General features: G+C 36.5%; 1 protein-coding gene across 2 annotated transcripts in view; it reads left to right on the forward strand.

Annotated features, from left to right (window-relative positions):
* LOC122816825 (tyrosine-protein phosphatase non-receptor type substrate 1-like) overlaps window positions 1-14,181 on the forward strand; it is a 524,785-nt gene that overhangs the window by 464,416 nt on the left and 46,188 nt on the right. The window contains exon 6 of one of the 2 annotated variants that reach the window (XM_044089872.1): window positions 5,458-5,479. The exons of the other annotated variant lie outside the window; for it this stretch is intronic. Coding sequence (XP_043945807.1) covers window positions 5,458-5,479 — 22 coding nt within the window. The remainder of the gene's footprint in view (window positions 1-5,457; window positions 5,480-14,181) is intronic. 2 annotated transcript variants of the gene reach the window in all.

Genomic DNA, 14,181 nt, shown 5'->3' on the forward strand with positions numbered 1-14,181 from the left:
TTACAACTATAACCTAAGCAAGTGGGTCAATACTGATAATAAAAGAAATGCTGATGGGGAAATGTTAATAAAAATATTCACAAGTATTTATTTATTTGTTTAAATGAAAATTGCATAAGCACATTGGACTGAAAATCATTTGAAGGCATTTCAAAACACTGAAACCTCAAAACACTAAAACTCAAAACACTGAAAACACATATCATGCATATACTGAGTTTAAACAACATAAATCATAGCACTTTCCACCAGGTGTAAGCAGGAGGGCAAGCCCCCTGCACCCCCCCTGCACTACAAGAAATAGCATTGCAGATCATAATGACAAAACATTTACATGTACAAATTATGGGACAAAAGTATTTAAGTGATGACTTTTCTGAAATATGTGGGCTTTTATATCAAAAGGAGGCAAAATAAGTTTTGCTTTCATATTTTCGTCATAAAGTTTTGCAAGGGTTTTTACAAACCAAAAAAAAATCCCCTTGTTAAAATGATAAACATCTGTTGTGTTATTTATTGTCAGTGCTTTTATATCATAGTTTTAGTCAGAAGGCTGCGGTAATGCTTTAAGTTGCCATGTTTAAAACAGCAAGTACTTAGGGTAATTTGTATAACAGCCTTAGAGAAAGAAAATTAAATTTAAATGGAAACAAGTATGATATTGTGCCTTTTAATTTCATATTTCTTAAACTGTTTTGCTCCTGAACATAGCATATTAAAAATAAAACAAAAAAAAACCCACTAGATATAAGTAATATTATACAATACCTCCCGTAAAACGTGCACGCTGATTGGCCAGCCCGTTGTAAATCCCTCAATATACTAACGGAAAAAGGTCCGGTTGCCCGGACTTTTTTCCGTTAGTATAAAACACTGTTTCGCTATGTTAAAAGAGTTTAACATAGCGACACAGGTTTAAAAAAAGCAACGGAGATCTCTGTTGCTTTTTTTAAAGCTGTCTCGCTATGTTAAACTCCTTTAACATAGTGACACAGTGTGTAAAAAGCAACGGAGATCTCCGTTGCTTTTTTTTAAAGCTGTCTCGCTATATTAAATGGGTTTAACATAGCGAGACAGCTTTAAAATAAGCAACGGAGATATCTGTTGCTTATTTTAAAGCTGTCTCGCTATGTTAAACCCATTTAACATAGCGAAACAGTAAAAAAAAGCAACGGAGATCTTGCGTTTTCCGTTGCTTTTGCCCACAGTTCTGATGTACTGCGCAGGCGCGCAGTACATCAGAACTGCCGCAGAATACCAGACAGCTGCAGAAGGGCAGTAAAGAGGCATTATACAATGCCATTATTTAAGAAAAGTAATTATTTCTTTTCTTAAATAATGTCATTGTATAATAGCAATGACCCACTTCTGGGTGTGGGTAATGCTGGATTTACCCACGGTTGGCTTTGTTTGGTCCCTCGGGCTTCGCCCTCGGGACCTATCCACGCCAACCATGGGTAAATCCAGCATTACCCACACCCAGGCGTGGGTTATTGCTATAATAATAAATGGTAGAAAAAGATAACACATGGTTAAGCATTCAAAGCAGATTTAATACAAGAGATTGTTGAATGTACCTGCTTAAAATGTACCTGCTTGAAATATAACTGTTTCAATCAATTGATTTGGACATAATGTTGGCATATAAATTATGTTATTTTATCAGCATAAGAAATACATTTGCTTAAGGACATGACAGAAAACAGAAAAAACAGTAAGAATAATAGAAACCACTCATTTGCAGGTTCTTGTGTCCACAGCAAAGTACAGCAAAGTATCCAAAAACAACAGGAGGACACAAGATAGGCTCCAGGTTATAAAACTTTAATCAGGCACAAGCGCTTTCACATCTGCTTCTTCAGGTGCTTAAAAACAAACTGAAACCAGTCATACTTTTAAACATTGCTGAATGCATCACATGACAACAGTTCATCACATGACTATATGCATTCCATTACTATAAAAATCAAAGTAGTATAGTAACCACAAAATAACTAAAAGTTCAAATAGAATCCTAAAATGTATATTTTTATATACTTTGTGCAATATAAACACATTATTAAAAACAGCTACTTTACCTGTTTAGAGGCCTGGCCTTTAACTTTGGTTTCAGTGGTATTTGTTTATTGAGACCATGTCCCATATTAGCTCTGAATAAAACTATCCATCTAGCTTCCAGTTCCTTTGTTTTATTGCATGTCCCCCCCCTCAAACTCACAAAACTCCTAGCAATGGCCATAAACTTAAATTTGTGTTGACTATTAGTATTCATAACGGGTTCCGGCGTGTAGCTCGCAAGACATTTCCCTGCGAGCTACATCGCCGATACCAAATGGCTGCAGCAGCAATTTGCCGTAGAGCAATATGGCTGAATAGCATAGCCGCTGCTGCTGTAACCTATGCACATAAATATTTCTACTGGTGGCGAGCCTTACAGGCAGCTGCCCAGCTGTATTCTAGCAGGGACGGCTGTACTAGATGTGTACCACATTCTGTATTCTCATGTAAGTAATGCATTTATTGTATAAAATAAATATAATAAAATATTGTAATAAAATTCACTTTTAAAAGAATCACCAACATTAAGTTTATGTTTGAATCAACTAAAGACAAGGATAGCAACAATGCCCTTGTATGCTCCAACAAGAAAGGAACTTTTGGTTGCATGAATTGCAAACAATGTAGATTATTAGCAACTCATCCTTTGTTATTGTGGAACATTTGAGACACACTTTTTGGGCAAAAAAGTACTATAACTGCAATAGTGAGTGTGTGGTTTATTTAGCTACTTGTACCACATGTAAAAATTATTACATAGGGAAAACTAAGAGAAGTTTAAAACGTAGGATATACGAGCATACTTTAGCTATAAAGAAAAAAGATAAGACTAATTCACTATCTAGACATGCACTTCCTTGTTTTACATTTAAAAAGTTTGAGTTTTTTGTTTTAGATAGTGTTGACAAAGCTTTATTAGCAGGGGATTTAAATAACACATTGGAATGCAAAGAGGCATTTTGGCAGCTCCTATTTGGGGCGGACATATTACCTGGCTTAAATGAAGTTATCAACTTGAAATGTTTTTTAATGTATAGTCGAAATATTTATGTTGAATTATATGACATTATGTAGAATTTATTATTATTATTATTATTATTATTATTATCATTGTATTTTGATTTTGATCTTAATATGTTATTTGATTGATTTGTGTATTACATAATTTCCTGTCATTTAATTTAATTTATTATAAAAGGAAGGGGGGGTCTATGAGTGTTTTTTTCTGATGAAGTTCACGTTAATAAAGTGAATGAAAGCGCTAAGTCTATTTGTCCAAGTGTGGCTATTGGAAAGTTGATTCGAGCTGGTTTTCTTTTTGGTTATTAAAATAGAACAATATTTACTTATTTAACAAACTCTACAAATTGGTTTATGTCAGTTTAGAATTTATCAACATATTTGTTTCTGTTTATAATGAGGTAAAAGACTTGAATAGCTTCATGATTTATTTTATATTTTTTAATCTGGGTAGTACTTTGATCCCAATGAACCATTTACAGGCACAGCTTAGGTGGGTATATCACAAAGTAAAGAACAGATAAAGTTAAATATAGTATAACACAGAGATACAGATATATAAAGATAGATTGTTTTTGATACTGAAGCTTTTCTCCTCAGCCCCTGACTGAATTTTGATTGTTTTTCTCAGTAGTGTTTGTGTACAAAAATGTATTTGCATTTGTATTTTGTTTATTTATTATTATTATATTTTTTTTTTTTTTAGTTTTATAGTATATAGAATTATTATACTTCATATATATATAGTATGCAGTTAGTCTGTGGTGTGGAGCTTTTCTCTCCTGGCCCTCTGCTGAAAATGGACAGACTATCAGCCAGAAAATAAAAAAAAAAAAAAAATAAAAATAGTTTTATATCTATATATAGATATGTAGATATATATGTATATCAATATATAGATATATACAAACTTTTGAGATTTATGCAAACTTTAGTCATAAAATCTGAAAGTCAAGTTGCAAGCATGGTTGATATGAGAGTAAATTAAGCATATATTGTCATTTTGGATTCTGCCTGGGACTGTGGGAAAGGAGAGAAGGGAGAAGAAAGAGAGATGATTGGCTAAGAGAGATTAAGGTGTGAAATGTTTCAGTGTTGTTACTAAGTGACTAAATGGAGGTGAAGGAGTGGAGTTAGGAAAGGTTGTAAGATTTAAATGATGCAATGATATTGGCGATTTTGTCATGAAACATACGTAGTGTTTTTTAAGTTCAGTTCTAAGTCTCTGTATGAGGGGAGTTCTCCTAGGTAGGGTAAAGTAACTTATCATGACGTGTTACTTTATCAAACACAGATGACACCAAATCAATGTAAATGACTCATAAAAATCTGTTCCATACTGCTCAGCTTCTTTGTTCAAGAATTAAGCATAAAGGCAAAAATAATGGGGGGGGGGTGTAAAGTCAGTGTCAGTTTTTAACTATTATTCTATTTCTCTCAAAAAGTGAATAGAAAAACAAATTTTGAAACAGTATGTATTTTCTGAACAATAAGAAATATGAAACTGTAACGTCTGGCACTAGTCCTCAGTGACATTATGAGGGACAGGTCAAACATATGAGACAAAATCAGGGACATTCAGCAAAGTCAAGGAGAGCAGACAGGTATGCTGTACACCACACATTTAAATTATAAATATTAGTTCTGGTTGCCTCTCAGTTCACTGAACAGCTCAAAAGTAACACCTGGTGCTTTAAGTATGAATGCAAAAATTTATAGACGTCAGTTTATGTTTGTTTTACTTGTAACATTTCCACGTTCTGATTTAAAACTAGCATCCCCTTCCACTACAGTCCAGTGTTGAGTTTGCTTTAGTGGGAGTCCTGGTCCATAAACATACAATCTATTACTACATGTGTTGTACACATGCATTTACTGTACTAACATACTGTACTCTACAGATTAAGTAATTTATTTTATTTATTTATTTATTTTATTTGCAGTTGGTTAACCAGGATAGTCCATTGGGCCAATAAGAACCCGTTTTCAATTGAGTCCTGGGGAGAAAAGCTCCAAAACAAAGATTACAGCAGTTACAATTAAATTTTAGGTTACCTTAAGTACAAAAAACAAATATTTAATTTGTAAATACTATGAAAGTTTCTAGGACACAGTTAGGTGGCCCTATATTGCTAGATAATTAGGTCACTACATGACCTACATTCCTACCCCATTCAGCTACGTGACCTACATTCCTACCCCATTCAGCTGCAGTAGTGGTTTGATGTGTTTCTTTTTTTTTTTTTAGTAGTAGTATTGCTTGACTTCATGACTGATTTCTAAGTACTGTTGATTTTGACAACACCCACTCTCCTTTTAACTACTGAAAATATGTTCACCCTTAATGAACTAAAGCTGTTCTTCTGTTTCATTTTAAAGGTGAACATCACACTGACGGAAGGTAAGTGTTGAATGCATTCATTATATTATACCATGTTTGTTAATATGCATTTTGTATACCCATGTATTCATCTATCATCTAATATCCCACAAAACTGTGCCACAATAACAAATGTAGTAATGGTAGCTAAAAACAAGGCCCAGATGACTGCTTAGTGACTTCCTCTGGTTGTTTTGAATTGGAGTCTGTTTTGATTCCTGTTGTAAAACCAGTAATGTTTGCAGTTGATAGAAGCCTTTAAGTCTGATGGGTATACTTTAGACAATTTGATTTCATTAGAAGGAATTAGTATAGCTTCTAATAATTATCTGATAGGGAAAGACACACGTTCCTTGAAGTAAAAAAAAAGTATTCTAATTTTTGCCATAGCAACAATATAAAGTCAGGGCTTTTGTGGCTCTATCAAAGTACTTTCTTCAGAAAGCTGGGTATACTAGCTGCCCAGAAAGCTAGTGGAATTACTTCTACACAATTAATAATGAACTTCCCTGTGATCAAGACAAAATAAACATATTAGAATCAGCAGGGAAAACAACTCTGTCACTTAAATGGAAATTACAGACCTGGAGATTTATGTGCATATCATTTTATACTCCTCAACTAATGAATAAAATCAACAGAAAACAGACCATTTGTAACAAATGTAAGTCAGACAAAAATATAGATTTGGCTCATATGTTCTATGATTGCCTTGCTGTAAGAGTATTTTGGGGAGTGTTAATGAACTGTTGCAGGCACTATTCACAGATAATTTCATGCTTAACAAGTCTCTGGTGCTTTTTAATACACCCATATCACACAGTCTTAAAAAAGTAAAATATCCTTTACTCTGCGCAATACTTGCTGTGGCTCAAAAAAGCATTACATAAACTGGATATCTGAATACCCTCCTAATGTCACTGAATTCAGGAATATGTTAAATGAAGTTTGTCATTTACAACTTAAAACTATAATTTCTAGAACAATTAAAAAGACTTACGCATATATGTGGGTAAATTTACAGAATTTGTTGAAAAAAGATTAACAATTACAATGAATAACTTCAGCTTCTTTTTTTTTCTCCTATATGTGAAACACAATCAAAAATGGTTAAAGTATCATAGTTTATGTAAAAATGGATGTCTTTGTAAATACCTTAGTTATTTTGTTTTATCGGTTATTATATATAGTTATTTGAGTTTTGTATGTTATAGCCTCTGAAATTACAATTTTTTGGTGAAATTTATGTGATTGTTTATAAATTTGTTTTGTCTAAAATCAATAAAATTGTTTTCAAAAAAAAAGAGAAAGCTGGGTATATATTTTCATGCAGGGGAGCACAAATGCATTTATTCAACCTTATGCAATAGATCAGTTTATCAGCCAACAGAAATTAATTATTTAGGTCATGTGATTGTGGAGATACGATTTATGAGATGAAGCAAGTAGCAAATCAGGGTCATATAATTATAACAATAGGTAACCATCTTTGTCAATATAGAATTTATGATTTTCAAAACCATACACTTGTATTATATACTTTAAATATCCTTTTTTAAACAGATGGTTGCATATGGAATTTTAAGTATTCTCTAAGCAAGTGAAACTGGAAATCTTTAAAGAATATTGCTAAAATATGTCAGATGAGAAGACAAATATGCTTAAGAATTTAGCTTGATCGGGTACTGAATTACAGAATTCACAAAACTATGTGAACTATTTAGTCTTGATGCACTTATTAAAAGAACAAAGGTTACAAAAGTCATGAAAGAGACACCACCATTTATTTGTATATAACAATTTCAAAAAGGAATGTCAGAGACACAGACAGACAGAAGGAGATATACAGTTGTTCCCGACAATAATTTTTGAAAAGAAATCTATCTGAGAATGCCCTATAAAGAATACTCTAGAAATTGCATTGCTACTAAAACTTAATGCATCACTGTACTTCATGGGGTGGGCTGATACCCTACAAGTTGATTAAGCAAGAAATCAGAAAATGTTCTCCTCTCTAGGATAACCCAGACGACCACCACCACTGCCTCATGGTTTCCCGAAAGGTGACAGCTGGACAACCACAAGGCTGGACATCATGGTCCCTGATTGGAAATGAAACATGTGGAACTATATAGAGAGAACCAGACATGTTAATGCTAATCTGCTAGCTGCTTAGAATGATGGTAGTACATACGAAATCAGTTATTACCAGATTTATCAGCCAACAGAAATTAATTATTTAGGTCATGTGATTTTGGAGATACGATTTATGAGATGAAGCAAGTAGACTTGTTCTGAGTTGATTCTAAACGACAAAAAATACACTGAACCCACAGACATCGTCAATATCCTGGCAGACAGGTTCAGTGCAAACTTCTCCACCCCTCCCCCCCAAAAGAGCAAGTATCTATCCCAGCAGAGGGCTGCCTCCCAAACATCTCTGATGCTCAGGTGAAGGCTGCCCTCTCCAAAGCAAAAAACACTGCTTCCATGGGACCAGATGGCATCCCAGGTTGCGTCCTACATGAACTCCAAGAGGAACTAATCCCTCAAATAAAACAGCTATACAATCTCAGCCTCACTACAGGATATGTGCCCACAGAATGGCGTACAGCAACAGTGGTCCCACTCCACAAAGCTGGAGCCTCTATGGACCCTGGAAACTATCGCTCCATAAGCCTGACTAGCTTAGTCTGCAAGGCTATGGAGAGGATCATCATGGAGCTCATAAACAAAGACATTGGGGACCTACAGACACTAGATCCTACCCAGTTCGGCTTTGTCAAGGGCAGATCCTGCCTTTTGAACCTGGTTGACTTCTTTGAAACAGTCACCAAAGCCATAGATGAAGGGAAGGTAGTCCACACAGCCTATCTGGACCTTGCAAAGGCATTTGACACAATACCCCACTCTGGCATCATAGATAAGCTATCCAGCTTAAATATAAACCCCTATGTCACAAGATGGGTCGCAAACTGGCTCAAAGACAGAGCCCACAGAGTGAGAGTTGCTGGAGCTATGTCAGACTCGAAACCGGTCACAAGTGGTGTCCCACAGGGTTCTGTCCTGGGACCACTCTTGTTCGGTATATACTTTTCCGAGGTACAGGCAAATGTGGGAGGACTATGGCTCACCAAGTTCGCAGATGACTGCAAACTGGGCGCCATAATCAACTCTCCAGCTGACACAAACATCCTTCAAAAATGTGTCACAGAGACAGATACCTGGTGCCAGCACCATGGTTTAAAGCTAAATGCCAAAAAATGTATAGTCATACCCTTTGGCAAAAACAATGTGCCCACAAATTACCACATAGGCGGAAACCCATTAAGTACAGAGAAAGTTATTAGGGACCTGGGGACCCAAGTTGATAGCAATCTCTCCTTTGAAAACCACATTTCCAAAGTGGTTAGAAAGACCTTCTACATAGCCCACCTCATCACGAAGGGTTTCACATCTAGATCAAGAGAGGTAATTGTGCCCCTTTATTCATCCCTCATCAGGCCCATCATAGAATTCAATGCCCCTTTTGGGATGTACCTTACCCAACACCTGCAGCAATTAGAAAGACCCCAAAAGTATCTCACCAAGAGAATCAAGGGTCTCGGTTAAAAAAACTCCAGCTCTACTCAGTTGCATACCGCCTACTTCGAGGCGATCTATGCCTGACATACAAAGCTATGTCAAATCCAAAATTAATGGACATGCTCCACCTCAGTAAATCTAAATCCATTAGAGCCACACGCTCGAGGGACTTGAACCTCAGCACAGAAATAAATAGAACTTGCTGGAGGGACAGGTTCATAACCCAGAGGCTCCCTTCGCTCTGGAATAGAATTCCAGTTCATGTGAGGCAGAGCACCTCACTGAATCTCTTCAAGAAGAATCTCGATAGGTGGATGGGGGATCGTAGGTTTGTCCCAGGGATTACTCCCGTGTCACTATTAGACAGAGGCACAGTAAACTAAACCTTAAAAAGGGCACAGTATACTCAAATCAAGGGGTGGCGTAAGCCATACAGAATCGGGCTAGGCTTATAATTGCCTCAGGGCAGATAGCCTAGTATGAACCTATGAACCTATGAACCTATAGGAATGAGAAGATAAGATCATTAGCATAGCTGGAAACTGACTTCATGACTTCAGATGCACTATGGAAGAAGAGATCAGACTCATGAATAGGAACAGGGTAGAGTGACAGTGATAGGAGACATCAAACAAAAGACCACTGAGCGGTACCATTAGTAAGAGGAAGATGATACATTAAAGGCAGAGATGGAGGCTTGCTTTGAGCAGAAGGTTAAGGAACCTGACATGGATGTGGTATTTACTAGTACAGTATATTTCAAGGAACAAGATGTAATGCAACCATGTGCTAACACTGACTGTAAGACTGTGTGGTCCTAATTATACAATAAGGGCTAAGGTACATGATTTAAAACAGAGGTATGGGAATTTGCAGCATGAACTTCAGGAAGATGGATGTCATGCTTAGTAGCCTTCGAAGAAGCTGGGTAACGTATAAAGGTAATGTATCAAGGAGGTGATGCACTAAGGGATCCCATCATGAAGGAGAAGGGAAATGAGTAGATTGAAAAATAAAAATGATGGGAAAAGGAGTTAAACAATACGGATAACCATGGAGGTTAAAGTGACAACAGAAGAGAAGAGAATGATGTGTAGAAGATAACCACGGGGACATTTATTCATTAATTACGTATTTATTTGCATTTCTTTACCAGGAAAGTCTGATTAGATAAAGAACCTTGTCAGTGGAGTCCCAGGAAGAAAAGCTCCAAATTTCATACACTTAAATGAGCTTACAGTAAAATGTGCTACAGAACTCAACAGCTATCATGATGTTACATACACAATGTAGCATTTACAGCATAGTATTCTCAGGCACATATATTGAACACAGCAGTAAAACTCACTTCAACAGAACTTTCAACATTATTTTATAGCCTATGTACATACTCCCATTGTAATTTTAGGACACAGATAACAACTAAGGTATATGCATATTTTATCCAAACAGTTAACTTCAGTTGATACCTGTAACCAGGAGATTACTTTTGTTCAATTCTGAGAATTTTGTGATAGTTTTTTGATGTGATTGCATGAGGAAGGGGGTTAGTAATTGGGTGGGTTGTTGTGTTACAAAAAAGGAAAAAATATGTTCCTTAGACTAATTAAATAATGTTGAGCCAGCTCCAGTGGCATGCAGAGATGTTTATTTAGTTATTTATTTATTTATCCTTTTGTTGACCAGGTTAGTCCCACTAGGTTAGTAACCTCTTTACAGGGAAAACTTGAGATGGAATTTATAATACGAGGGGAAATATGGCCTAGGCATCAAGGAGCATCCTTTAATCTTTTCACTGTGAAGGGGAATGTTTTTACTGCTGTATTTCCTGCTTCTGTTCATGGGGCAGAGGGATCTAGGAGAAGCTGTGCAGTAATGGATGGAGAAGAGAGATGTTCTGTTGGTGATAGCATTGCGGTTCTGTCAGTTGGAAAGAAAACTGTAGATAGTACAAATATTCAACATCTAACGGACATTAAACCATGATTTTGAAGAAGTTGTTGCAACTGAAATTGTTTCTAGAGGTCTGCCCGATGAAAAACTAGCTTGCTTAGTAAACAAAGATGATCCTGGAAAAGAGTCGGAGATTTTGTTGTTTGATATGAGGGAAAAGGTTTTTGGAATGGACAATGAGTTGGGTGGAAAGGAAATGAGTCATGAGTTGGAGCGACATAAGGTTACAGGTATGATGCAATCTGGAAAATCATATGCTAATACAGCTGGAAGAACAAAAAGTACTGTAAACTTTATTGAAATTAAAAAAAGCTTGATTTATTCAAAATGCATTTTTTGACTTAACATTTAAGACTGAAGACTTAATGAAAATATGTTTGATTAATTATGAAAAAAAAGAAGTTTGTTAGCTCTGGAATGCATGTACATTTTCTGGGCAATAGACTCAATTAAAAAGTGTTTTGTTCAATTTCACACTGAAGAAATTGAGTTAAAACATGTTAAAATTATTCAAACGAGTACCAACGGGAACCCACAAGACAAACGTTCCTTCACACGACGAATTAATGCAAAATCCAAAAAGTTCCACTAGTTGAAGGAACGACCAAGGCGACATACACTATAATGAATGTAAAAATAACAGAGGTGCAAAGGCTAAAAATAATAAACAGATTTATTTAAACGAGGTTAGTGCTTTCACAAACTTGCTTCATCAGACCTTTAAAGCCAAAAGAAATAGAAGGTCTATAAATACTCAAACCAAAATTCAAAGCAACCAATCAAATATAATACATTATAGTGCATCCATAGTTAAAGGTACATGAAATAAATAAAAACATCAAATACATGATACAAACTCAAAAATCTAAAAAACACTATAAAAACTATACAACAAATTCCCTAACCATATATACAATGTAAATGATACCCTAAATCATAAAATACATAAATATCATTTAGTACATAAATATCGTTTAGGCACCCTCCTTTTCTTAAGTAGCGGTTTAATAGAGACATGTTCGTTAAGTCCCCTCCCTCTGTCAACTCTAAGTAAGATCATCCAATTATTCTCCTTATACTCAGTATGATTACTAAGATCCCCACCTCTAATAGTGGGTTTAATAATGTCAATGACCCTGAAAGTAAAAACATGTTCTTGGCCATGCTTCATAACATGCTTTGAAAGAGCATTATGCTCAGCCTTTCTACGTATGCAATAAAGATGTTCCCTCAAGCGATTTCTTAATGGCCTATTGGTTTTGCCAACGCCCGACCAACTCTCTAACAAACATCCAGAGGATGTTGCCAATACCTTTAACACTTTTTTCACTGAGACTATCCAGTCCCTAGCCAATCATCTACCTACTTCCTCTCCACTCTTAACCCAACCTCATGACTCACCTCCTATCACCTTTAAACTCCAAACAGTATCTACCTCCTATATTCGTACCCTATTAAAAAAACTGAAACCGTCCACCCTTGCGGCCGATCGCCTCCCAGCTGAATACTTACAATTAGCATCGGATGCCATTGCCTATCCCATATCAATATTGATTAACAGATCTTTATCTGAGGCCACCATCCCCTCAATTTGGAAAATTTCTTACATCATCCCACTGCATAAGGGAGGCTCCTCCACGGAAACCTCCAACTATAGGCCTATCGCAATACTGTCTCCTCTGGCTAAGATATTGGAACGGTGTGTTCACAAACAATTCCTTCACTACCTCACCATCAATAATCTTCTTTCTATTACCCAGCACGGCTTTCGCCCCCATCACAGTACGACCAGTGCTCTCCTCTCCTTTGTTGACTCAATTAATAGCAACCGCAACAAGAAACTTATATCCTCTGCTCTCTTTCTTGACTTGTCAAAAGCTTTTGACATGGTCAACCACCAATTATTGCTCCACACCCTGCAAACCCTTCATCTTGACAAATCAGCACTAAACTGGTTTAAGGACTACCTAGCTGACCGGCAACAAGCAGTCCAATGGCTAAATAGTCTATCTCAACTGCTGCCTAATAACATTGGGGTTCCTCAGGGCTCCATTCTTGGTCCCCTTCTTTTCTCTGTTTTTATAAATGATCTGTACTCTGTTATCCCCACAGCCACCTGCATTCAATATGCAGATGACTCTACCCTGATCTGCTCAGACCTCTCTCTTCAGAAACTCCAAGCAGCCACCCAACAATGTTTTGCCACAGTCGAAAAATGGTTCTCTGACCTGAAACTCATCCTAAACCCAACTAAAACCAAGTTACTTCTATTCCTCCCCTCGCCTACAACTCCCATAGCACAGGAACCTCATCCTGTGAATCATAGGACCTTCTTTGTTGAATCCTTTAATGGCACCATCATAGAGCCCGTCTCCCACACGAAACTATTAGGTATCACTATTGACCATAAGCTCAAATTTGACATGCACATTGCCCAAACCATTAAGTCAGTTAACAAAAAATTAGGCTCAATGTATAGAATCAGGAATTGTCTTACTCCCCATGCAAAACTAAGCATTGCACGTACTCATCTCCTCTCCACACTATTATATGCCTCCCCAATATTCTCCTTCCTCAATAAACGTGAACTTAACAACCTCTCCACTACCTACCATCATATTGCCAGATTCGTCACAGGAACACCCTATCGGACCCACCATTGCGTCAACCTAAAGAAACTGGACTGGCTAGAACTACCTAATCTCCTCAAATTTAATCAACTCATTGAAGCTTTTAAAATAATTAATCAACCTGATAAAACCCCTGCCCTGTCCAAAATCCTGACCCCTTACTCCAACTTAAGCTGCCTTCGATCTGCAAACAGTAATCAGGTAATGACTATCAAATCAAATAATGTGGGAGGCGATGCTCTTTATGCTAACTCTATTGGGAAGCAATGGAACTCACTCCCAAACAGCCTTAGACTCATGACTTCCCTTAACCTATTCAAAATTCATCTCCGAGAAATACTTAAGTCCCAATGGTTATGCCCATGTCTAAACCCTGATTAAATCCAACACGCCCCATAGCCCCTCTTCTCTCATCTCCCTTTTAAGAGCTTATATTGTAATTTTTACTTCCTTAATTGCACACATGTTAAGTGGCCAAACATACAAAAGGTATGTTCAAACAATCTAGCTTATACATATTGATGTCTCCTTGTTTCTGTGGTTTCACTATGTCTT

Source organism: Protopterus annectens, chromosome 12.part0, assembly GCF_019279795.1.
Source record: "Protopterus annectens isolate FY-2018-M chromosome 12.part0, PAN1.0, whole genome shotgun sequence".
Lineage (NCBI taxonomy): Eukaryota > Metazoa > Chordata > Ceratodontiformes > Protopteridae > Protopterus > Protopterus annectens.